Source organism: Mus musculus, chromosome 2 (genome assembly GCF_000001635.26).
Source record: "Mus musculus strain C57BL/6J chromosome 2, GRCm38.p6 C57BL/6J".
NCBI classification, from domain to species: domain Eukaryota; kingdom Metazoa; phylum Chordata; class Mammalia; order Rodentia; family Muridae; genus Mus; species Mus musculus.
In genome coordinates, this window is record NC_000068.7 from 59830097 (window position 1) to 59852363 (window position 22267).

Genomic DNA, 22267 nt, shown 5'->3' on the forward strand with positions numbered 1-22267 from the left:
CATAAAGCGGAGCAGCTCGTCCATACTCAGCGCTTCTTAGGACATCTGAGCATCTCAGTATAGCTTCTCTTTCTGCCAGAGGCAGGTGTGGGTGCCGTATACTTGTGCTAGAGCCTGTAGTTCCTGCCTGGCTTCTTACAGGGACTGAGGCTAGCTCTACCACTTCCTTGGAGAGCGGAAAGGGTCCAGTGCTACTTCCTGGAGCAGCGTTCTACCACTGATGCCGAAACAGTGCCCTTAGGGTGTGCTGTGCTTTGTTTGTGGAACACGTTGACAGCCAGCAGATGTCAGCCTATGCGTCCTCATGGTCAGGCCTGAAAAGGCTGGTGTCAGCTTTCAATCTGCTGCCTCCTCCGGTCCCCTGACTTGCTCCTTCTGTGCTGTCCGCTGCAAAATCAAGAGACTTGAGGTCAGTTAGAACAGAGTCCCTTGAACACGTTTTCCTGGAGAGGTGTGCTGACCTACTTCCTGAGAGAGAAGAAGGTGTTGTCACTGAGTGAGGAGGAACTCACACTGAGCGAGAGTGGTCTGGTGGGACCAGGCCAGCAGAATGCCCCTCACCTCCCCAGCGAGAGGGGAAGCTACTGAAAGATGGACAGTGCCGACTGTAGGGTCCACATTCATGCTCAGGGGCTTGGGACCAGAAATACCATGAGAACCGGCTTGTCTTTCTGGAAAGAGGGGCTGCCTGTTCCTGCTGTCTTCCTGGGCTTTAGATGCTAGGCCCCCGAGATGAGTCTTCCTGGTAATCTGCTCCGTCCCACGGCTCCTGCCTTGCTCCTTACTCCCTGCACAAGGCTGGGATGGGACTCGGGTGATATTAGCACTCTCAGAACCAGCTGTCTGGTCTGCAGTGTCTGTGTCTCTGTCTTCTGTCTGCCTGTCTGTCGTTAGTCCATCTGTCTGTGTCATGGTTAACCTCAGTCACCAGGGCCATGTATAAGGGAAGCTGGAGTAGTTATGGGCAGAGGTTTAGGAGCCAACCCTGGTGGCATAGTATTTATAGAAGGCCCCAGGAGGAGCAGGCATCAGGCAGCTGTGTGGGAGGGGCCTGGAGAGACAGGTCCACGCATGCAAGTGTATGGGAAGCAGCCTCCTTGATCACAGGTGTCCGAGGTTCTCGTCACCATATCCCTAGCTCTGATGAGGAGGCAGATCTTGGGTCCCACTCTCTCCAAAAGGAGCGTTCAAGGTCCCTTCTCCAGACTGCTCTTGCAGTGTGGGCTTTTACTCACTGAGTCAAGCATGTAAGATGGGTCTGTTGTGTTGTCAAGTTGTGTTTAGGTGTGGGGCATGTATTTTCATAGATGTGTGAATTTCCCACCCTATGATAACATTGTTCGCTGGCGTCTCCCACTACTGACAGCAGTGTGGGTAGTGTCCGGCTTGAGGCCTCGTGAGGAACACTGCCACACAAGTGTGCATTCACCCGATCTGACTCCCAACTGCTGTCTCCTGCCGTCATTCCCACCAGTGAGGAGTGGGTGACCCCTCGTGCATCTCTCAGTTGCATCGGCTGCTGAGGAGGCCGGGCACTTTCATATGATCACGGGCACCGCCTTGCTTTTGTGAAGGGTTTGTTTCTGCTGTTTCCCATTTGTAGCTGAGAAGTCCACCTCTTCCCCAACCGCCCCACCCCCCGATCGTGGGGATACTGCTGTCTTCTGGAAGCTGGAAATTAAGGATATATTTAAAAACAGTCTTCCAAGGAGGCACGGGAATGGCACCACAGGCTTAAGCTGCTTCCTCCTCCTGGCAGCAGGTCACTCCCTTCTAGGGAGCATCTATCCTGTGCGGCTCAGAGCCATGCTGCCCTACAGGGCTTGACATTAGTGTACTGCCGCTGTGCTCAATGGATCCCAGCGATCACAGAACCCACCCTGATTAAAAGGGCAAGGGTTGTCACTGGCACCTGCTATTGTCTTTTCTTGGACACGTGACAAGGCAAAAGCCAGGATGGAGGTGAGGGGAGGGGAGGCACTGACAGTCACGTGAGCACTCTTTCCCGCTGGAGCTGCACTCCACACCACACCCAAGAGGCATCCACCCCGCACCTTATTTTTTTCTCTTATGATATGGGATTTTAACTTGTTAAAAGAGGTTTTATGGGCTAGAGAGATGACTCAGTGGTTAAGAGCACTGACTGCTCTTCCAGAGGTCCTGAGTTCAAATCCCAGCAACCACATGGTGGCTCACAACCATCTGTGATGGGATCTGATGTCCTCTTCTGGTGTGTCTGAGGGGAGTGACAGTGAACTCACTATAATTTAAAAAAAAAAAATTTTTTTTTAAGAAAAAGTTTTACATTCCGGCAAAGCAGGAATGATGGGTGCTTTTGATTGTCTCAGTAATTTTTTTTATTTGAAAAAGCTTTTGATTTTTGTTTATGTTTTTATATGTGCATACCACAGGAATGAGGGGGCTCTGGAGGCCAGGGAAGGGTGTTAGGTCCTCTGGAGCTGGAGTTACAGGTAGTTGGTGAGCAGCTTAATGTATGTGCTGGGAACTGAACTGGGGGGCATATCTCCAGCCCCTCGATAATTGCATTTCACTGAGTGGACTTGCACTTAAGGCTAAGAGGCCAGCTTTCAGTATAGCACTAGTCTGCCAGTGATATACTTAGTGAATCTGTGGTTTAAACAGAGCATGGTACGGCCTGCTAAGGTGTCTTTGCCCTCATGGCTCTAGCTGGTATAGCTTGACTTGAGTTGGAGGCCTACCTAGGACAGCTGACACATGGCTGGCCCAACAGTGCTGGCTGTCCACTAGGCTGTCAAGTCCAGGTGGCCTCAGCTTGGTCCTCGTGGGTCTCACCCCAGAGATCTTCAGTCTTCCTCACAACTTAGGGGCTGGCTTCCAGCGCAGTGCAAACTGCCCATTTCCAGAGACCCAGGGCTTGACATTAGTGTACTGCCGCTGTGCTCAATGGATCCCGGCGATCACAGAACCCACCCTGATTAAAAGGGCAAGGGCACAAGCACTGGAGGTGATAAGGCACTCGAGGCCCTACTGACAGTCCCCTCTTCCGTCCCTGTCTAGCCCTGACGGCCGCTGCTGGGAGAGGAAAGGTGGAGATCTGCGAGCTGCTGCTGGAGCGTGGAGCTGCCGTGTCTCGGGCCAACAGGAGAGGGGTTCCCCCTCTGTTTTGTGCCGCCCGCCAAGGCCATTGGCAGGTACCCAGGGGCCCCTGGATGCTTCAGGAGCGGTGGGTGGGGATGGGGTTCACTGTTGAGACCACCTGTGGCCCATGAGGCTCTTTCTCCTCCCTGCCTTCCTCCCATGTCCTTGTGACTGCTTCTCAGAGGCCAGCATGACAGACATGTACAGCCAGCAAGATGGACTGAAAGCCGTGCCAGAGGCACAGTGGTTCCCTTAACTCCAAGAGGACTAGACTGCAGTGGTAGAGGGTTCACTGTGGCAGCGTGTCTGCCGCTGTTATTTTTGTAGTGTGTTCGTACACTGAAAGAGGGCTGCCATGGGAGTTCTTCTTGGACTAGCCATTCTTACACCATCTTGAATTCAAGGGAACAGGGCATCATTGTCCAGCAGCTTCTTCCTTTGTTTTGAAACAATGACCACATCTCTGCCCGCACTCAGTACCCTGTGACGCTTGGATCGTGCACACAAACAACTTCAAGACCACTCACTCATTATAGAATAGCGTCTGTAATAGCATCTAACCCTCTGCCTGTCTCAGTGTTTCCTAACTCACGGGGAAGGTGGGAGGAGTTTGCTGGTGAATAATGTGAGAACCTGGGATGGTGCCACCTCTGCCACTCTGGCAATGTAACATGCAGGGAATGTGCCCAGGCAACCTCCAGGCTGACCCAGCGGATAAAATGGCTCCCTCCAGCACAAGGAGTACATCGGACTCCTTCCTGAGTTTCTGATCTTTCTCCCCAACTGTTAGTAGCATGTGTGGCATAAGCACATTGCTGATGCTGGAATTTTGCTGACAGTTGTCCTCTGAGGACAAGCCACCCCTCGTGCTGCATCTTAGCAAAGCATGTAACCAAGGGTTCAGAGTCACTCTCCAGCCTTAGACCCTTCTCTCGTAACGGTAGTTCCCCTCTCAGCATTACCTGCAGATGTCAAGTCTGAGGAAGCTCGATTCTCTTAGAACGGCACAGTATTTGCATTCCATCTACAGACTGAGTGTAACTGGTTGGATCTATCGCTGCAGAACCCCAGATACTCAGGGCGCTGTGCTTCTCCTCAGGACCAATTTGGAACATTCCTCTCCCCCAGTGGCTGTCCTGTCATCACCTGTTGTGACTGGCATGTCTCACTACTGTTTCTCCCTGATACGTGATTCTCGTACACTTAATAACTGAAAGATACATAGAAGAAGGTTTTGTTGAAGTGAATGCAGTAGAAAGATCGCTTGAGCCCCACGCATCACGCCGCTGGTGGGAGAGATGGAGAAAGCGGCTGTGGTGTGGAGACGGGCTTCTCAGTGCTGATTATTCTCGGTGCTTCTTCAGGTTGTCCGATTGCTTTTGGATCGCGGCTGCGACGTGAACCTGAGTGACAAGCAGGGTCGAACACCTCTCATGGTGGCTTCCTGTGAGGGACACCTGAGCACCGTGGAATTCCTCCTCTCAAAAGGTATGGCATGCTGCAGTGCGCTGGCTTCTCTTGCAGGAAGAACTTTGTACTTTTGGCTCCCCGGTTAGATGTTTTCTAAGGTATGATGCAGCCCAGGGGCTGATGGTCCAACTTTGGTGAGGACCCTCTGCCATCAGCTCTGCAGACCTGCTCAGGTTAACACGTGGGACCCTCAGCAGCCCAGGTTTATTCATGTTCTGTGAATGTGTTATTAGTCTTGGGGCAACGTACACCCCTCTTCAGTATGCCGTTTAAAAGAACCGAATTAAAAGTAGAAAGGCAAGGGAGATTTACTCAATGGGAAGAGGGACGAAGATCTGGAAGCTTCAAGTCCATCTTTGGAGTCCTGAAGTGAAATATATTTGACTCAAGGGCAAGGATAAGTGCATCTAAGCAGTACTGTTAAAGGTGTGGTCCCACCTGCCTTTGATCCATCAGAGTCTGGACTTCCATCTTGTCCTGTTAGGAGCTCCAACAAGTTGTTAAAACTCCGAAATCTCTTTTGGGAGACAAGTTCTCCCCCTGCCTGGTGCTTTTTGTTCTCTGGGCATGAGATTCTTGGATAAATTTCTATTCTTTAGGATCTACTGTTCAGCAGTCTGAGAGTAGATTGGGAGACCCAAGTGTCTCTTTAAGGCATCTTCATGTCTGCCAACCAGTTATAAATGGACTCTTCCCTTCCCTCAGGTGCTGCTCTTTCTTCCCTGGACAAAGAGGGCCTGTCAGCATTGAGCTGGGCTTGTCTGAAGGGTCACAGGGCAGTGGTCCAGTACCTGGTCGAAGAAGGAGCAGAGATAGACCAGACAGACAAAAACGGCCGTACTCCCTTGGACCTGGCCGCTTTCTATGGTGATGCAGAGACTGTGAGTACTGATGGATGTTCGCTTCTGGTGTGTGCACTTCCTCCTGTGTGCAGGATGGGTCAGCATGGAAGTTGGTTCATAGCGCCCTGCAAAGTTGTGTCTGACATGGACTGTGTGTGTGTATATACTCTTGCCCACATGGTATATGGGATCTTTTCAATTATCTATAATTCTGTAGGTGCAGTTCAGTCCAAGACTATTAGTCAAGATTTTAATGTGCTCTTTTTTAAAGACGTAGTTATTTATTATGTATACAACGTTCTGCCTGCATGTGTGCATATGCCTGCGTGCCAGAAGAGGGCATCAGATCTCATTACAGATGGTTTTGATTCACCATATGGGTAGTAGGAATTGAACTCAGGACCTCTAAAAGAGCAGCCAGTGCTCTTAACCTCTGAGCCATCTCTCCAGCCTTCATGTACTCTTAAAAGCCTAAAAGTACTACCCTACATATACTGCAGACATGGAAGGAGGCATGTTTGCCCTGTTCGTGGTCTTATCTTATCATGAGCTGCATATAAATAAAATTCCTCCATAGGTCATTCAGAAACCACTTTCACCTAAGAAAATGCATTATTTAAGCAAAAAGATAGATTATAATATACTAATTGTTTTAAATTATTTTTAGTTATGATTTTAATTGATAAATTAGGATTTTCAGGGCAGACACCATGCCTTTATCAGGCTGCACATCCCAGACCTGAGTGACCGGCATTGTAGAGCTACTAGGGACTCTGCTTTTATAGTGGCATGTGTCTTGACAAGAGGATGGCCCGGAGAGACACATGCTGTGTCGTGGAAAGGCAGTGACCTGGGCTGGGGCTTTATTTGTCTGTCCATCCATCAGTAGAAATACCACTGGACAAATAAATATCTCTTAAAAGATACCACTCAATCTTTTTCGCTATGAAAATGCTCAGAAATGCACTTGCCAGATCATATGGTAATCCTTTGGGTTTTTAAAAATAAGGTCTCACATAGCCCAGGCTGTAGAGACTGTAGCCAAGGTTGGCCTTGCTCTCCTAATCTTCCTGCCTCCACCTCCCAAATACTCTGATGGCAGGCAGGTGTATACCACGGTCCTTGGCTGTTGTTCTGTTTTTAACTTCCTAAGGACACCCCACCAGCACACAACCTCAGACTGTGTGGATCTGTGTGTCTGGAACAAGCCAGAGCTCATGGTAGAAGCCATTGCTAACTGCAGGTGAACAGGCGGAAGAGGCACAGATCGTGCACCTCAGCATACACCTGTCTGCCTGTGGGCGTCTTCATCACCGACATTTGCCACTGACATCACTGACTGATGACAGCAGAGAGATGTTCGCCATTGTAGTGCCTTTCTTTTGGTGTCACATTGGTTTTATTTCCACATGTCCCCAAACCCCCCACCATGACCAGAGCTATCTCAAGTGGGTATAAAGCTAATACCGGTACCCCACAGTCAGAAGACAGAACTGGACAGGTGCCTGCTCCTGCCAGGGACTGCTTCTCAGGTTTCTGCTGGCCCTGCTGCTGTAGGTGCTGTATCTGGTGGAGAAGGGAGCCGTGATAGAACATGTGGACCACAGTGGGATGCGCCCCCTGGACAGAGCCATCGGCTGTCGAAACACTGCTGTAGTGGTTACCCTGCTTAGAAAAGGAGCCAAACTAGGTCAGTGAAACCCGCTTCCATTTGGCAGAGCCAGAGGGTTGGCTTCTAACATCTTACCTGAAAGACCTAAAGAGTACCTGCTAAGGGGCCAGAGAATGCACAAGCTCTCTCTCTCTCTCTCTCTCTCTCTCTCTCTCTCTCTCTCTCTCTCTCTCTCTCTCTCTCTCTCTCTCTCTCTCCCTCTCTCCCCTCCCACTTCCCACTCCTTCACTTCTGTCTCATTTAATCACAGACATCCAGAAAACCGAAGCTGCCTATGATTTTCCTCTTTTAAAAAATTAGATATTATTTGTGTGCATGAATACAAGTTACACACAGAGGTCCAAGGACAGTTCACAGGAGTTAGTTCTTTACTTCTGTCTCATGGATCCCCAGCCTTGGAGACAAAGGCTTCCAGCTGATGAGCCATATTGCTGGCCTTTAGCTTATAGCATTCTTTCCAGGTAGGTAGAGAGCAGAGGCCAAGGGGGAGGGACAGTCTGGGGTCATGAATGGACACTCACATCAGGAAGTATTAGTGTCTTAAGTTTTGACTGTCGTGATGAGAGCTGAGGCAGCCTGCAGAAGAAAGAGTTTACTGGGGAGTTGCAGTTCAGAGGGTGAGGCCGTGGCCAGGGCAGGGAGTGTGGCAGCAGCAGGCAGGCAGGCATGGTGCTAGAGCAGTAACTGAGAGCTTAGATCTACCGCAGAAGCACGAAACTTCGGATAGAACTTATCCTCTAACAAGGCCATACCTCCTAATCCTTCCCAAACAGTTCCACCAACTGGAGCCCAACCAATCAAATGCACGAGCCTATGAAGATTATTCTCATCCAAAACCCACTTAGGCTCTGCTTTAAGTGCAGATGGACTGAGCATCAGTAGCTCAGAGAGCCCTGGATGGTTTTCTGAAGAGCAGCTGCTGTCCTGGAATTGTCAGTGACAGCTTGTTGAGAAAGTCATGACTCCAGTACACGCAATTTCTGAGAAGGAGGCACCGAGGAGGTCCTTGGAGCAGGAGTGGGCATATATGGGGGTGGTGTGGAGGCCCACATGTGCGGCTAGCAGAGCATCACACAGATTCTGCTCAGATGCAGAGACTGCCAAAGTGCCCCTGGTTTTGTTTGCTCTCCAGGCCCTTTGACCATGAGTAGTTGTGGGTATAGGGGGCTACACAGAGAACAAGCTGTCCCGGTATTAAGCAGTTTCCCATTTTTACCTTGATCCTGTACATAAGTAGTGGGGATGCCATCTTTTTACACAAAAAACAACAGGAACAAACAAACAAAACACGGGAGCTGAGTGGCCTAGCAGTGTCCCAAGGCTATGTCAGGGGCGAGAGAGAAGGCTGTAGCCAGTGTAGACCAAAAGAGAAGCTGGACAGGGGACCCAAGCTAGGGCCTCAGAAGAGTGCAGGGGACCTCAGGACAGTGGCCTCCCACCCTGCCATACTGGGTGCGTCAGGAAATGAGGAAGCCTTTGAGGGTTTAATGCTGTCCATAGAAGGCAAGCACCTTCATTTCTGTTAGCAGAACTAGGTAAGGAAAGTGATTGTGGGCATTGGTGATTCCTCCTGGGGGCTGGTGTGGATAAAATAGTTGAGACGCTTTAACCAGCTTGCCGGTGCCCTGCTGCCAGAAGCACCGAGACCCAGACCAGCACTGGCCTTGCTATGAGTTCCTGCACCATGTACTGTGGGATGGCGTGGGGGGGCTGCAGAAGAGAGCTGCTCCCTCTGGGCTGAGGAAGCACCCCTGACAGCGTGTTTATTTTGCAGGAAATGCCGCTTGGGCGATGGCCACTTCCAAGCCTGATATTTTGATTATACTTTTGCAGAAATTGGTAGAGGAAGGAAATGTGATGTACAAGGTACGTGGCTTGTCTCCCGTGCTGCTGCTGCTGTTGACCTGGGGCCGCCCCTCAGTTAGGTATTGGGTGCTGTAGCCATGCAGGGCAGGAACTCTGCAAGAATGGAAGTCCCAAAACATTCCAGCATGACCTCTTGTCTAGATGCCTGTTAATCTCCAAACAGCCGGACCTTAATGGGAAAGAACTCTGTGTTTGAGGACAGTTGTTACTGATACTCCAGGCGGTGGCTAAGGTATGAGAGAGCCACTGCTGTGTCAGCTGGCATAGCCAAGTCCCTTGGCTTTTCCGCCTTTCAAAGATCCAATTATGGCCCTGGACCTAGTCGGGAGGTACATGACAAAAGCATTTACGGAAGGAAAGGATGTTGAAGAGAGGATGGCACGGTAACGGCAGTTGCTGGCTGCTAAGCTTGGCAGCCCAACTCTGAATCCTAGGCCCTGCTGGTAGAAGGAGGGCACTGAGTCTTATAAGTTGTCCTCAGAATTCTACACTATTCTGTGGCATGTGTGTGCCTACCTCATACAAATGTATACAAAATAAATAAATCTTTAAAAAGAAAATTAAAACCATCCAATGTCACCATGACCCCCCCCCAACCTTTTACCTTTCAGATCTTAATTCTACAAATGTGGACATTTTAAGTATTTTTACTGATATTTTTTACTTAATATAGACAAGTAATAAATTCTCACTCAAGAGATAGTTCATTTTTTCCAGTTCTTCCACGGTCCCCCCAAAATGGAAATAAGACCCACAACTTCATACATTTGACTTTAAATTTTCTCCAAAGAGCTGCCAGTTTATCTCCATGGTGGGTAGTGTGTGCTTCAGGCTCTGAGGTATGTGCAGGCTAGCCTGCTCACTGCTGGTTCAGAGGTAGTCATGGGTTATAGATGCACAGGCAAGGGAGTGTGGCTGTGCCCCAGGAAAACTGTAAATACACGCCTGTGAGTGGTGGGTGGCCACACCTGGGTTAGGTAGCTGGGTAGGTCATTTGCATAGATGACTATTCTTTCAAGAACCTGTAATTAGGTAGAATTAAGAGTATGGGGGAGGGACCCAAGCTTATGACTGCTTTAATCCTTTTCACTCCTGGGGAGATTTATTTGCTATGCTCTTGTTTCTTTTTTGTTGTTGGTTTTTTTTTTCATAGTAACAAATAACTAGGCATATAGCATGACCCAGCAGGGTTCCTGGCTTGAAGTCGGTTGGAAATTGAGTTCAGGGTGTATTCTGTTGTGGCTTTGAAGTGGTTTTAATATGGATTCTGCTAGGTAATTATGTCAGAAATATTAAGCCGTTTCCAGCAGGCAGCAGTTCCTGCTGTGCAAGGAGGCTGACAGAGCAAATGGATTCCTTTGGCCTTGAGAGTGGTGTGCTGTGTGTGGCTCTCATTTGTAAAGCCAATTCTTCGGTGCTTCTAAAAGAAAAATTACTATTCTACGTCAAGCTGCAGGTTTATCCATGAGGTTCTGGCTGCCTTAGAAACTACAACATTTTTTTTTCAATCCAGTGTCTATTATACTTGAAATTAAAATGTATTTCAGAGAAACATGGTTCTTGAAATAACAGTGAAATTAGATGTGATAAGATAACTGGATGCAGAAGGTGGAGACTTAGTGATTTTTTTTTGCAGTTCGCAAATACCTTCTTGCTGAGCCATCTTTTTCCTTGCTGTGTGACAACCTGTGAGGGCGATGTAGTCTGAGATCGTTCAGACTGCTCAGTGGCCTGGGTCCTACTAAAAAGACACCTAGCCATCCGGGTCCTTTTCATGCACTGTGAAGATTTTTACAGGGATGGCCTTCAGAATGGTGGTTCATCTTAGAGCCCCCTGGGAAAGAATAACTTTGTGTGATTTTTGATTCGTAGAAAGGGAAGATGAAGGAGGCAGCCCAGAGGTACCAGTATGCCTTGCGGAAGTTCCCTCGGGAAGGACTCGGAGAAGACATGAGGCCGTTCAATGAACTGAGAGTCTCCCTCTATCTCAATCTGTCGCGATGCCGAAGGAAAACAAACGTAAGCTGGGAGCTGTTGTCTGTCCCAGTTCTTTGGCAGTAGGTGAGGGCCAGGCCCTCGACCCAGTCTGGCGACTGACTGAGGTGCTGTGGGGGCTGCTGCTCTCAGGGACCTCTCATAGGTCACAGCCACTGTCCACCTCACCAGATGCTGATGGAAAGCACTCGGGTTGATAGAATGTGCTTAGGTTGCGTTTCCTTTGCTTCAGCAAAAGCAGCAAAGGCCAGCTGTGTCCGGTCCCCGCCAGCTGGGTCTGCCAGGGTTTTCAACAGTCGAGGACGCTTCCTTTCCACATTCAAGAAAAGTCCAAGACAAGTGTCCACACAGTTGACCTGTCTTGTGGTCCTTGGGTTTGCTTAGTAAATACTCCCAGTTTACAACCAGTAGTGGTCAACTTGTACTTTGTTAGTAGTAGACATTTTGTAGTTCTTCCTACTGATGTTTTGAACTTCGCCCCACTCCCTGTCCCACCCCCAGCTCCACCCCTACCCTTAGCCCCACCCCTAGCCCGCTCCCAGCCCCTCCCAGCCCCACTCCTAGCCCTAGCCCCACCCCCAACCTGCTCCCAGCCCCACCCCTACCCCAGCCCCGCCCCCAGCCCCACTCGTAGCCCTAGCCCCACCCCCAGCCTGCTCCCAGCCCCACCCCTACCCCAGCCCTGCTCCTAGCCCCAGGGCCTTCTGTGTGCAGCTGTGCTGCTTTCTCCTGAGCCATAATTGCTGCTTCTGAACTGGGTGCTTAAGGATAGTCATAAGCTCTGATTATGTATCTTAAACAAGTGTGGGGGAGTCGGGTAAGGGAATGTGCCTGCCCTGCCCCCAGGACCCCGCAGGGTCCCCATGCTCTGCTACCCTTAGGGCAGCGCTCTTAGAAGACAGCCCTTTCTCTCAGCGCTGCTTCTGACTTTTCAACTGTTGCTACCAGGACTTTGGTTTGGCAGAAGAATTTGCTTCAAAGGCTCTGGAATTGAAACCCAAATCCTACGAAGCCTTTTATGCCCGGGCGAGAGCAAAAAGGAACAGCAGGTACTGTCTGGGGTCACCCACGTGACTACTGGGGCATTTCTCTGGGAGGTCAAACCTGCTAGTTGAGTTTGAGGGTGTTTCCCTTCATCAGAGTTATTACACACTTCTCCTTCCTTTCAATAAAATCCAGTGGCTTCCAAGAGGCACGGCCATGGGCGTTACTTTTAGCGGCTAACGTTCATTTTCTTGACATTCTGGTATCTTGCCCACCGTACCAGAACACCCTCTGAGCTCTTGTCTCATATGAGACAGACAAAGAGGGGTGACAGAGGAGCAGAAGAGTTAGAAAGGGACATGAGGAGGGCCAGAGAGGGCCTCAAGCAGAAACCAGTGCTTAGAGGGACAGGATTCTGGCACCCTCTGCCCTGGTGTCTTTATAGATAGATCAGAGGCCCAGAGTCACCAAGCCCTGGGTTAGAGTACAGCACTGTTCTGTTGGCTCAGCAACTCTGGGCCAACCAGGACTTACCCAGCAAGTCCCTGGACCTCCCCCCTTTCCCTTTGAGGACAGCTAGCTTAAGGACAGTGCACCCAGAGCCTGCTCAGATGTGTCCTCTAATCTTATCTTATACTTTCATATGAAGGCAGTTCCTGGCAGCTCTGGCTGACCTGCAAGAGGCTGTGAAACTCTGTCCCAACAATCAGGAAATCAAGAGGCTCCTGGCCCGTGTTGAAGAAGAGTGCAAGCAACTCCAGAGGAACCAGCAGCAAAAGCAGCAGGGTCCCCCACCAGCTCCAGCCAATGACTCGGATAATGAGGAGGATGCGCCAGCCTCTAGTTTAAAGGACCACTTCCCCATTGAGGAGGCGGAAGAGGAAGACACCTCTTCACAGGAAGAGTCCATTTCCCCGACTCCCAGATCCCAGCCACCACCGTCTGTCCCTTCCCCATACATCCGCAACCTTCAAGAGGGATTACAGTCCAAAGGCAGGTCAGCATCCCCACAGAGCAGGGCAGGAATCAGCAAGTCCCTGAGAGAGACTGTAGCCCAGTCAGGCTTGGTTATGCAGCCTACCAAACAGGCACAGATAGTGAAGACCAACCAACATCTGGGTTCCGGGCAATCTAGCATGAGAAACAGTAGCACAAAAATACAAGTTTCTTCTCAGAACCCTCCCCCGAGTCCGATGCCGGGTAGAGTATCTGCAGCCCCTGCCGTGAGCAGAAACCAGCATTTAGAGGGAACCGGTCCCTTCACTGCAGGAACTGGTTGTGGCCACTTCGGGGATCGGCTGGGCGCCAGCCAGAGCCTCCAGCTGCAGCGCAGTGAGAGCGGCACTGCGTATCCTCTACCGAGCAAAGTCAAAGCTGCCGAGAGGCTCCTGGCTCATGCCTCCGTGGCCGTGGACATGGCTCCTCCAAACCAGGGCGGACCAGTGAGCTGTAGCGATGTGCGGCACCCGGCTTCCCTCTCTAGCTCAGGCTCCTCTGGCTCTCCATCGAGCAGCATAAAGATGTCAAGTTCCACCAGTAGTTTGACTTCAAGCAGTAGCGTTTCAGACGGATTCAAGGTCCAAGGACCAGACTCTCGGATCAGAGACAAAGGTACAACCCAGGTGCAGGGTGGCACTGCCGAACACAGGCCCCGCAACACTCCATTTATGGGCATCATGGACAAGACCGCCAGGTTCCAGCAGCAAAGCAATCCTCCGAACCGCTCCTGGCACTGCCCGGTGGCAGAGGGGCTACTGACAAACACAGCCACTGCAGCTGGCCTGCAGTCTAACTCTGAGAAACCCACTCTCAAGCCAGGAGGATACTGTAGCCAAGCCAAACCGTGTTCAGTTCCTCCCCTGAGCATGGGTGTCCACAATGGGGCTCAGGTGAAGGAGCTGGAAGAGAACAAGTGCCAAATCCCAGCCCTCTGTCAAGATAACAGGATAACTAAGGGGGTTCCTCATCTCTACCCAGAGGGCGTCTCTAAGCAGCCACTTCATGTCAGTACGGAAGCCCACAGGAGCCACCTCACTTCAGCAAAACCAAAGCGATCGTTCATAGAGTCCAATGTGTGAGCCTTAAGCAACCCCTGTGTAGAATCTGGAGGCAGTCTGTTGGCTCGTGGTAATAAATGATGTCTCTTTTTCTTTTCATAATAAAAATTACATGTTAGCCATATTTTCCACCTCTTGGGTGGATCTGATGCCATTGACATATTAAAACTGTAGGATAAAACTATAATTAGTAGCTAGAAATCAGCCATAAACAGAAGTACTAAACAGCATTGAACACTGTTGTCAGCTTATATCTGGCGATTTAAAGGCTGCCAAGAAGACATCAACTGATGCCGTTCTCTTAGGAGATTATTTGGCTTGCTCTGTGTAAAAGCACACGTACTTAGAGAAGGAAAAAAAAATCCACTGGTAAAAGTTAACTCCTGACATAATATCTGGAAAATTCTGGAAAAGATGGGGAGGGAGGGTGTTTAAGTTACAGATCCCTAAGTCAAACCTGTCCTTACATGTGTGTAAAAATCGCAACCTGAGTGATTTCTAGCTGGATATAAATGTGACTTTTATCTGCAAAATACAAGCGCAGCCAAGTATCTTGTTGGTTCCTCGAGAGGATCAAACACCTACTTCCATGATATGGTGAATTGAAGAGTATTTTTATAGCCCCCTTTTTGGAACTATACTTAGGTTTCACCGTGTTGCTGATAAGACGAGAACAGGCTAGCTAGAATTTGGATTGGTGTCCAGGTCAGAGTTGTGCAAAAGTACCAAGAGAAGCACTCTTAGTGACGGCCACAAATTAGCTCTAACTGGTTCCGAAAGTGTTCTGGACAGTGACGGTCCCCAAAACAAGCCTCTAATGTCCTCTAGGGAAAGTGTTCAGACAGGACCCTTGAGGTCTGGGTGGCAGTTTTGATTTCCTTACACAGCCCGTTGTTTCATAGTCATGTGTCATATATATATATAAATAGCTAGCCCATTTTATTCAGACTTGTAAATAACTCAAAGGAAGTTAATCTAAAGACAAATAACAGAACCCCGCCATCTCTCTGCATGTTCTCTGTACGCTCCATCATGCTGGTTGCCGCACTGAACGATGCGTTATCACGGCTTGTAACAGTATACCCGCAATGGCACTTTATCTCCTGTGTATGGACACCTCTGAGGTGCTACTTAAATCCGAGTGACATATTTTTCACCTGTAAAGATAAGGTACAGGGATGAACCTTGGCTTAAGGTATTTTTATATGAAAATGGTGTTATTGGAAGATGTTCAAATGCTGGTTTGAGAGAGGTGGGAGAAGTATTTTATATGTTGAGATGTGAAATGTATTTTCTAGAATCGGGGAGAAGGAAGTTCTATATTTGCAGAATGTTTTAAACGTGAGTACCCACGATGCTCCTATGAACATCATTAAGGTTTTGTACGAAAAGGAACCTTGCCGCGGCGTCATTTAGTGTGTCTGTTCCTGTGTGCAGAGGGCTTTGTACAAACAGCTAGGCCGTTTTTATAAGCTCTCTCTGAGTTCTGCTCCAGTTACTATGGCTTATTTATTGTTTTCCTTAATATTTGTGACAGTCTTACTCTTTCGTTATGTAGTTTGTTTCTGCACAACTACTGTACTTTTTCCACATGGAATAAAAACCATTACTCCAAGTGGGTTGGCATTCATTGCTCAGCGGGTAAGAAGGCAGGGACACCTCTCGTGGCTCTCTGCCTTGATTTGTCACCCTAAGGAGTAAAAAGCACTTTGAATACACCAACAGCACGGGTTTTATTTTAATTTCAGAATAAGGTGGGAGCTTCTAGAAATTCCAAAGTACTCTAGTCTCATGATTTTTTTTGCCTTAAATAGGAAAAATGCACGGGACGAGCAGTGTGGACTAATGGGTCTCGCTGGTCACAGATACTTGTACCCTGTAACCGCCAGTGCACCGTGCCCTCTCAGGACAGCTGCGTCTTCCAGCACATTTGCAGTGTCTTCTCATTGAAACTGTCTGTCTTTATGACCACAGATTTGTCTCAAACTGTGTAAGAATAGAGATTGTTTTGGTTGTATCATGATAAAATTCTTACTTGAAGTATTTTATATTTATATATTTTTCATTTAAAAGATTTCGAAACTTCCCAAATGCATACTGTATTCACCCTGTCTCCATGGTTCCCTGTCGTCCATCCAAGGTCTCCTCCTACAGCGCCCCCACACTCGCTCAAACTCATGACCCTTCAGCTATTGTCATGCTCTCACATGCCCGCGCACGTACACGCACCCCTAACCTGCGGAGTCCAGCTAGTATTGCTCAGATGTAATGCTTTTAGGGCATTCCATGGGAGCTGGCCCTGGAGAAGATGAATTCTTCCTCTCGGCAGCCATTAATTGCCTACAGCTCTTTGTCCAGAGGAGGAGATCCTGTGAGATCTCCCTCATCATTCTTGACACATTTCTGGGTTTTTCTTTTCAAGTACTTTTTAAAAACAACTTTTTTGAGAATTCCATACTTGCATATATGACCGCTCTTCCAGTTTCCCTCCAGCTCCCTGCATCCCTGTCAGTGGCGTGCCATCGGAACTTCATGGTTTGTTTTTACTAACCTACTAAGCGCAGTTAGTGCTGTGTGTGGGTGTGGGGCTCTCTGTGGAGCAAGGGACCCTACCACTGTAAACACCTTCTGGAAGATTCTCCCTCCCTTGGCTGCTGTCACCTGCCAGGAGAGGGTAACTTGGAATCTGAAGCTCAATACTCATTTAGGTTACTGTTTTGTTGGTGATGTGGCTCACAAACCTAAGCATCTCCAGTCCTCAACACTATTTTAAAGATAAAACACAAGAATAGGCCAGGAGGGCAAAAGTAGGGCTGACTAATACTACGTCTTGACTATCCTGTTCAGTGAGCAGCCAGCGTGTGAGGAGAGACAGCATTACAGTTGCTGTTCTGATTTAGTTTGGGGTTCATTCAGGTCGGCCTCAGGACAGTCCCAAGGTCCCCAGAGGACTCTCCTCACCACAGGCGCCCTAGCACACCTAGGATCTTGGGATCACTTATGAGTGGAACACAACATCTGTTCCAAAACAACCCAGAGGGACTTGTGCCAGCAGGAGAGAGAGAGAGAGAGAGAGAGAGAGAGAGAGAGAGAGAGAGAGAGAGAGAGAGAGATGCTTTAATGGTAACTTTTAAATTAAAATGTTAGAAATAACAATTTCTCTTTAGATTGCAATGTGAAGCCCCACTCTTTAGAACCCATTTTTACCTGTTTTGCTCACAATGAAACGGTAGATCATGTAGAATAAGACATATGACCTTCTACAATAGTAGATGGAGGAAGGGCTCTGCTTGGGAAACAATACAGTTCAGCATCCGTCCAGAGGCTCACAAGGCAGTAGTTACAAAGAAAAGACGCTGCTTTGGCAGCTAGAGTTGGCAGTTTTCTGTAACGGAATTTACTCACTGTGTGTTCATGAAATAGGAGAAAGTAAACGGTGTGTTTACATCATTTATCCCTGATTTCTTTTTGTTTTCTTTGTTGTTTTGGGGGCTGGGTTTCTCTTTAAGGCCCTAGCTGTCCTGAAACTCACTCTATAGACCAAACTGGCCTCGAAGTTAGAGATCCCCCTGCCTCTGCTATCCAATGGGAATAAATGTGTGTACCACCACCACCCTGCTTTTTCTTCCTTCCTTCCTTCCTTCCTTCCTTCCTTCCTTCCTTCCTTCCTTCCTTCCTTCCTTCCTTTCCTTCCTTCCTTTCCTTCCTTTCTTCTTTCTTTTTTTAAATTTCTAAGTGGTATTTTATTTATGCACAGCAGACTGGGACAATCTTGTGATTAAATGTCTACAATGCTTTTCATTTAGAAAATGCTTTTAAGGTGTGTTTATTTTATTTGTGTGAGTATTCTGTCTGTCTATCTGTCTGCCTGTCTGAATTAAGTCTGTCTGCTTTGTGTGCTCCTGGTGCTTGCGGAGTCCAGAAGAGGGCCCTGGATTCCCAGGACCTGGCGCGGCAGCGTTGTAAACCTGTGTGGACTCGGTAAACTGAACCCTAGACTTAAGGAAGAACAGCCAGTGCTCCTAACTGCCGACCCCTTCTCCAGCCTCTCATTCACAAGATTTTCTAATTTTTCTGTGGTGCTACGTGAATGATAGAGCAGTTCCCACTGGGCCATCCCACAGGCCTTTTAGATATTCATTCAGTTACTAGTTTGTATGTTCACCCATACATTCACGTTGTTTGAGACAAGGTCTATTTACAGCCTAGACATTTCCCCCCCATAGGGTCTCTCCCGATCCCCCTCTCCTCTGAGACCCTCCCCCTCCCCCCAACACACACACACACACACACACACACACACACACCCCAAGTCTCTGCAGGAATAAGCATAACCTCTCCTACTGAGGCCAGACAAAGCAGTCCTGTTGGGGACTGGATTCCACAGACAGCTTTGGAGACTAAGCTGCTTGTTTGCTACATATGTTCCAGCAGCCTTGGCCCAGCCTGTGTATGCTGTTTGGTTGGTGGCTCAGTCTCTAAGAGCTCCCAGGGGCCCAGGTTAGTTGACTTTGTTGGTCCTTCTCTGGAGATCTATCCCCCTTTAGGACTTTCAATTCTTCCCCTAACTCTTCCAGAAGAGTCCCCGATGTCTGTCCACTGTTTGGCTGTGGGCATCTGCATCTGTTTCAGTCAGCTGCTGGGTAGAGCCTCTCAGAGGGCAGCTATATTAGGCTCTTGTCTACAAGCCTAACAGTATCCTTAATAGTGTCAGGGCTTGGTGCTTGCCCATGGGATGGGTCTCAAGTTGGCCCAGTTACTGGTTAGCCAATCTCTGTTCTATCTTTGTCCCTGCATTTCTTTTAGCCAGGACAAATTTGGGGTCGAAAGTTTTATGGGTGGGTTGGTTGGTGTCATTATCCCTCCACTGGGGGGTCCTGCCTAGCTACAAGAGCCTTCTCAGGTTCTATATTCCCACTGTTAGGCATCTCAGCTAAAGTCACCTGCATTAACTCCCGGGAGCCCCCCTGCCCCATCCCAGGTCTCTGGGACTTCCTAGAGATCCTAGAGCTGCTGATTTCCATTCTCTTGGCTTTCTGGCCTTCTGTTTCTCCCTACACCTGATCCTGACACTCCCCCCACCACACCCCCAGTCCCCTCTCCCACCTAGTTCCCTCCCTCCAACTGCCTCCTATGACTATTTTATTCTCCCTTCTAAGTGAGATTCAAGCCCCTTGGCCTTTCTTGTTTAGCTTCTTTGGGTCTGTGGGGTATATCATGGGTATCTTGTACTTTTGGGCTAATACCCACTTAATCAGTGAGTACATACCATGCATGTGTTTTGGGGTCTGGGTTACCTCAACTCAGGATGATATTTTTTAGTTCTATCCATTTGCCTGAAAATTTTATGATGTTTTTGTTTTTAATAGCTGAATAGTATTCCATTGTGTAAATGAACCACCTTTTCTGTATCCATTCTTCAGTTGAAGGACATCTGGGTTGTTTCTAGTTTCTGGCTATTAAGATTAAAGCTGTTGTGAACATAGTGGAGCACACATGTCCTTGTAGTATAGTAGAGTATCTTTTGGGTATATGCTCAGGAGCAGTATCAGCAGTGCGGGCTGCTCTGAGATTCTTGGAATAGACAGGCTAGGTGCAAATGCATGAGGACATGCCCACCCACCTCAGTCACTGAGCCACTGAACACTAAGTTATAGGCAGCGCCTATAACAGGTTGTTTCATGAGTACAGAATGAGCATGCATCCAGAGCTAGTCTGCAACTAACACTGTGGACCACGCTGGCTTCCAACTAGTGATACTGTACCCTTAACATGATCAAGCCTGAATCACAACCAAGGTCTGAAATATCAGTATTGGATAAGATGAGCAGGGACTGCCCAGTGGTGGTGGCACCCACTTTTAATCCCAGCACTCAGGAGGAAGAGCCAGGTAGATCTCTGTGAGTTCAGCTTGGTCTACAGAGTGAGTTCCAGGATAGCCAAACCCTGTCCCCCCGCCCCTCCCCCCCAAAAAAATTATGGCTGGTGAGATGGCTCAGTGGTTGAGAACACTGGCTGCTCTTCCAGAGGTCCCAGGTTCAATTCCCAGCAGCCACTTGGCAGCTCACAACTGTCTGTAACTTTGATTCCAGGAGATCTGACACCCTCACACAGACACACATGTAGGCAAAACACCAGTGCACATTAAAAAAAAAAAAAAAAAAGCAAGCAGGGATTCTATGTGTGTCACCTTAAACTGCATGTCATACCTGCAGGTTGCTGTGGGTAGATTCAGTGGTGTTTCCATGGGATGACAACCTCCAGGGGCTCCGGCAGCAATATCTCCATGGTCTTCTCTAACGTTTTTTGTTTGCTTGCTCAATTATTTGTGTGTTTTGTTTTATTAGAGACAGGCTATCACATGTCCTAAGCTAGCCTTTAACAGGTTTTGTAGCTCAAAGTGACCTCAAGATCCTCCTGCCTTGCTCTCCAAAATGCAGAGTTGCAGAAAGGTGCCACCGTGACTCACCTGTGCTGATAAAGTCTTAAAAACCTCTGGAGTCAAACACACCTTTTCTAAAGCTGGCTTCCAGACTTCTCTGATTCCTGACTCTCCACCCATAACATCTATATAGTGTTCCAAATCAACCTTATCTCCAGTTCAGGGGATACATTTCTGCTTCTGACTTTCTAATGCACCAGGACACTTACACAAATGTAAAATGAAGTAGAATACAATCATTTTTGTTTTGTTTTTGAAAAGGTGGTCCCAATGTAACCCTGCCTGGCCTGGAGCTCACTGCAGGGACAGGGGCCTGTGCCACCACACTGGGGTAAAGTGATACCTTCAAATATTATCCCTAAAAGCCAGAAATATTATTCTGAAAAAAATGAAAAAAAAAAGTTTGATTAGCTCAGCCAGAGTTGCCAGTAATTAGGAGGCTGGGGTAAGGGCTTCATGGCACATTCTTAAAATTCCAGGATCCAGGAGACAGATCCATACCCAGGATTTCCAGAGTATGGCTGCATGGCTAGCTGGCTTTTTCCTTTCTTTTCTCTCTTCTTTTCTCTTTTCTTTCCTTCCTTTCTTCTTTTTAAAATTTTATTAGATATTTTATTTATATTTCAAATGTTGCCCTCTTTCCTGGTTTCCCCTCTGAAAACCCCATCCCATCCCCTTTCCCCCTGCTCACCAACCCACCCACTCCCACTTCCCCCACCCTGTCATTTCCCTAAACTGGGGCATTGAGCCGTCACAGGACCAAGGGCCTCTCCTCCCATTGATGACCAACTAGGCCATCCTCTGCTACAATGCAGCAGGAGCCATGGGTCCCTCCATGTGTACTCTTTGGGTGGTGGTTTAGTCCCTGGGAGCTCTGGGGTACTGGTTAGTTCATATTGTTGTTCCTCCTACGGGGGCTGCAAACCCCTTCATCTCCTTGGGTCCCTTCTCTAGCTCCTCCATTGAGGGGATCCTATGTTCAATCCAATGGTTGATTTCTTAATTTTAATGTTCTTGGACACTTCTCGAGTGTTTGGGGACTTAAAAAGATAAAGGCCAAAGACAGTGTTCTACTCCCTGCCCCGGCGGTCTTGTTGTAGTTAGCCTCCAGCTGATGATGGCTCTGCTCTGGGGAACAACTTTAGCTGTCATCTGAATGGTCAGTATAGACGACAGCCTTCCTGAAGGTCAGGTCCTGTGTGGTAAGTGGAGATGCAGTGCTGGCTGTGTAGTAGGTACCAGGCTAACTTCTGGGCACAGCCAAGCCCAGTGTGTGAGAATGTAAGCACTCTCAGGTTTAAAAGGAACTAGCCGGGCTGGAGAGATGGCTCAGCGGTTAAGAGCACTGACTACTCTTCCAGAGATCCTGAGTTCAAATCCCAGCAACCACATGGTGGCTCACAACCATCCGTAACAATATCTGGCGCCCTCTTCTGGAGTGTCTGAAGACAGCTACAGTGTACTTACATATAATAAATAAATAATTTAAAAAAAAAAAAAAAAGGAACTAGCCGTTTCAGCAAAGTTAACTGGACCGTCTGACCTAGCTCACTCTGAGGTTGGACAATGGAGAAAAGTCTTATGCTGTACAAATTTAGAATACAACAAGATGGCTAGTCAACCTGCCTGGAGGGAGGTGTTTTTCAATTTATTAAACAGTTTACAATTATATTGTTATAAGTCCTTTTATAAAGGTAACTGAGAATTATGGAATGACTGCTTTCCAAGCTGGCAACGCCCACAGAATCTAGTCTATTCCAGGGTACAGATGCTACAGAATATGGCCTATGCCCAATAAGAACACACTTAGGCATTGCAA

The 22267-nt window shown here is 48.3% G+C and overlaps 1 protein-coding gene across 14 annotated transcripts in view; it reads left to right on the forward strand.

The window, feature by feature from the left end:
- The window catches only part of Tanc1 (tetratricopeptide repeat, ankyrin repeat and coiled-coil containing 1), a 234393-nt gene extending 218276 nt beyond the window's left edge, over positions 1 to 16117 (forward strand). For 12 of the 14 annotated variants that reach the window (XM_017319203.2, XM_030251967.1, XM_017319205.2 and 9 more), the window contains 8 exons: positions 3040 to 3173; positions 4485 to 4608; positions 5296 to 5471; positions 6990 to 7122; positions 8879 to 8970; positions 10843 to 10989; positions 11914 to 12014; positions 12599 to 15621. In XM_017319203.2, coding sequence (XP_017174692.1) covers positions 3040 to 3173; positions 4485 to 4608; positions 5296 to 5471; positions 6990 to 7122; positions 8879 to 8970; positions 10843 to 10989; positions 11914 to 12014; positions 12599 to 14027 — 2336 coding nt within the window. In that variant the 3' untranslated portion in view covers positions 14028 to 15621. Of the gene's footprint in view, positions 1 to 3039; positions 3174 to 4484; positions 4609 to 5295; positions 5472 to 6989; positions 7123 to 8878; positions 8971 to 10842; positions 10990 to 11913; positions 12015 to 12598 lie in introns of all 14 variants that reach the window. The other 2 variants (NM_198294.3, NM_001290659.1) reach the window with 1 other exon arrangement.
- The last annotated feature ends 6150 nt before the right edge of the window (positions 16118 to 22267 follow it).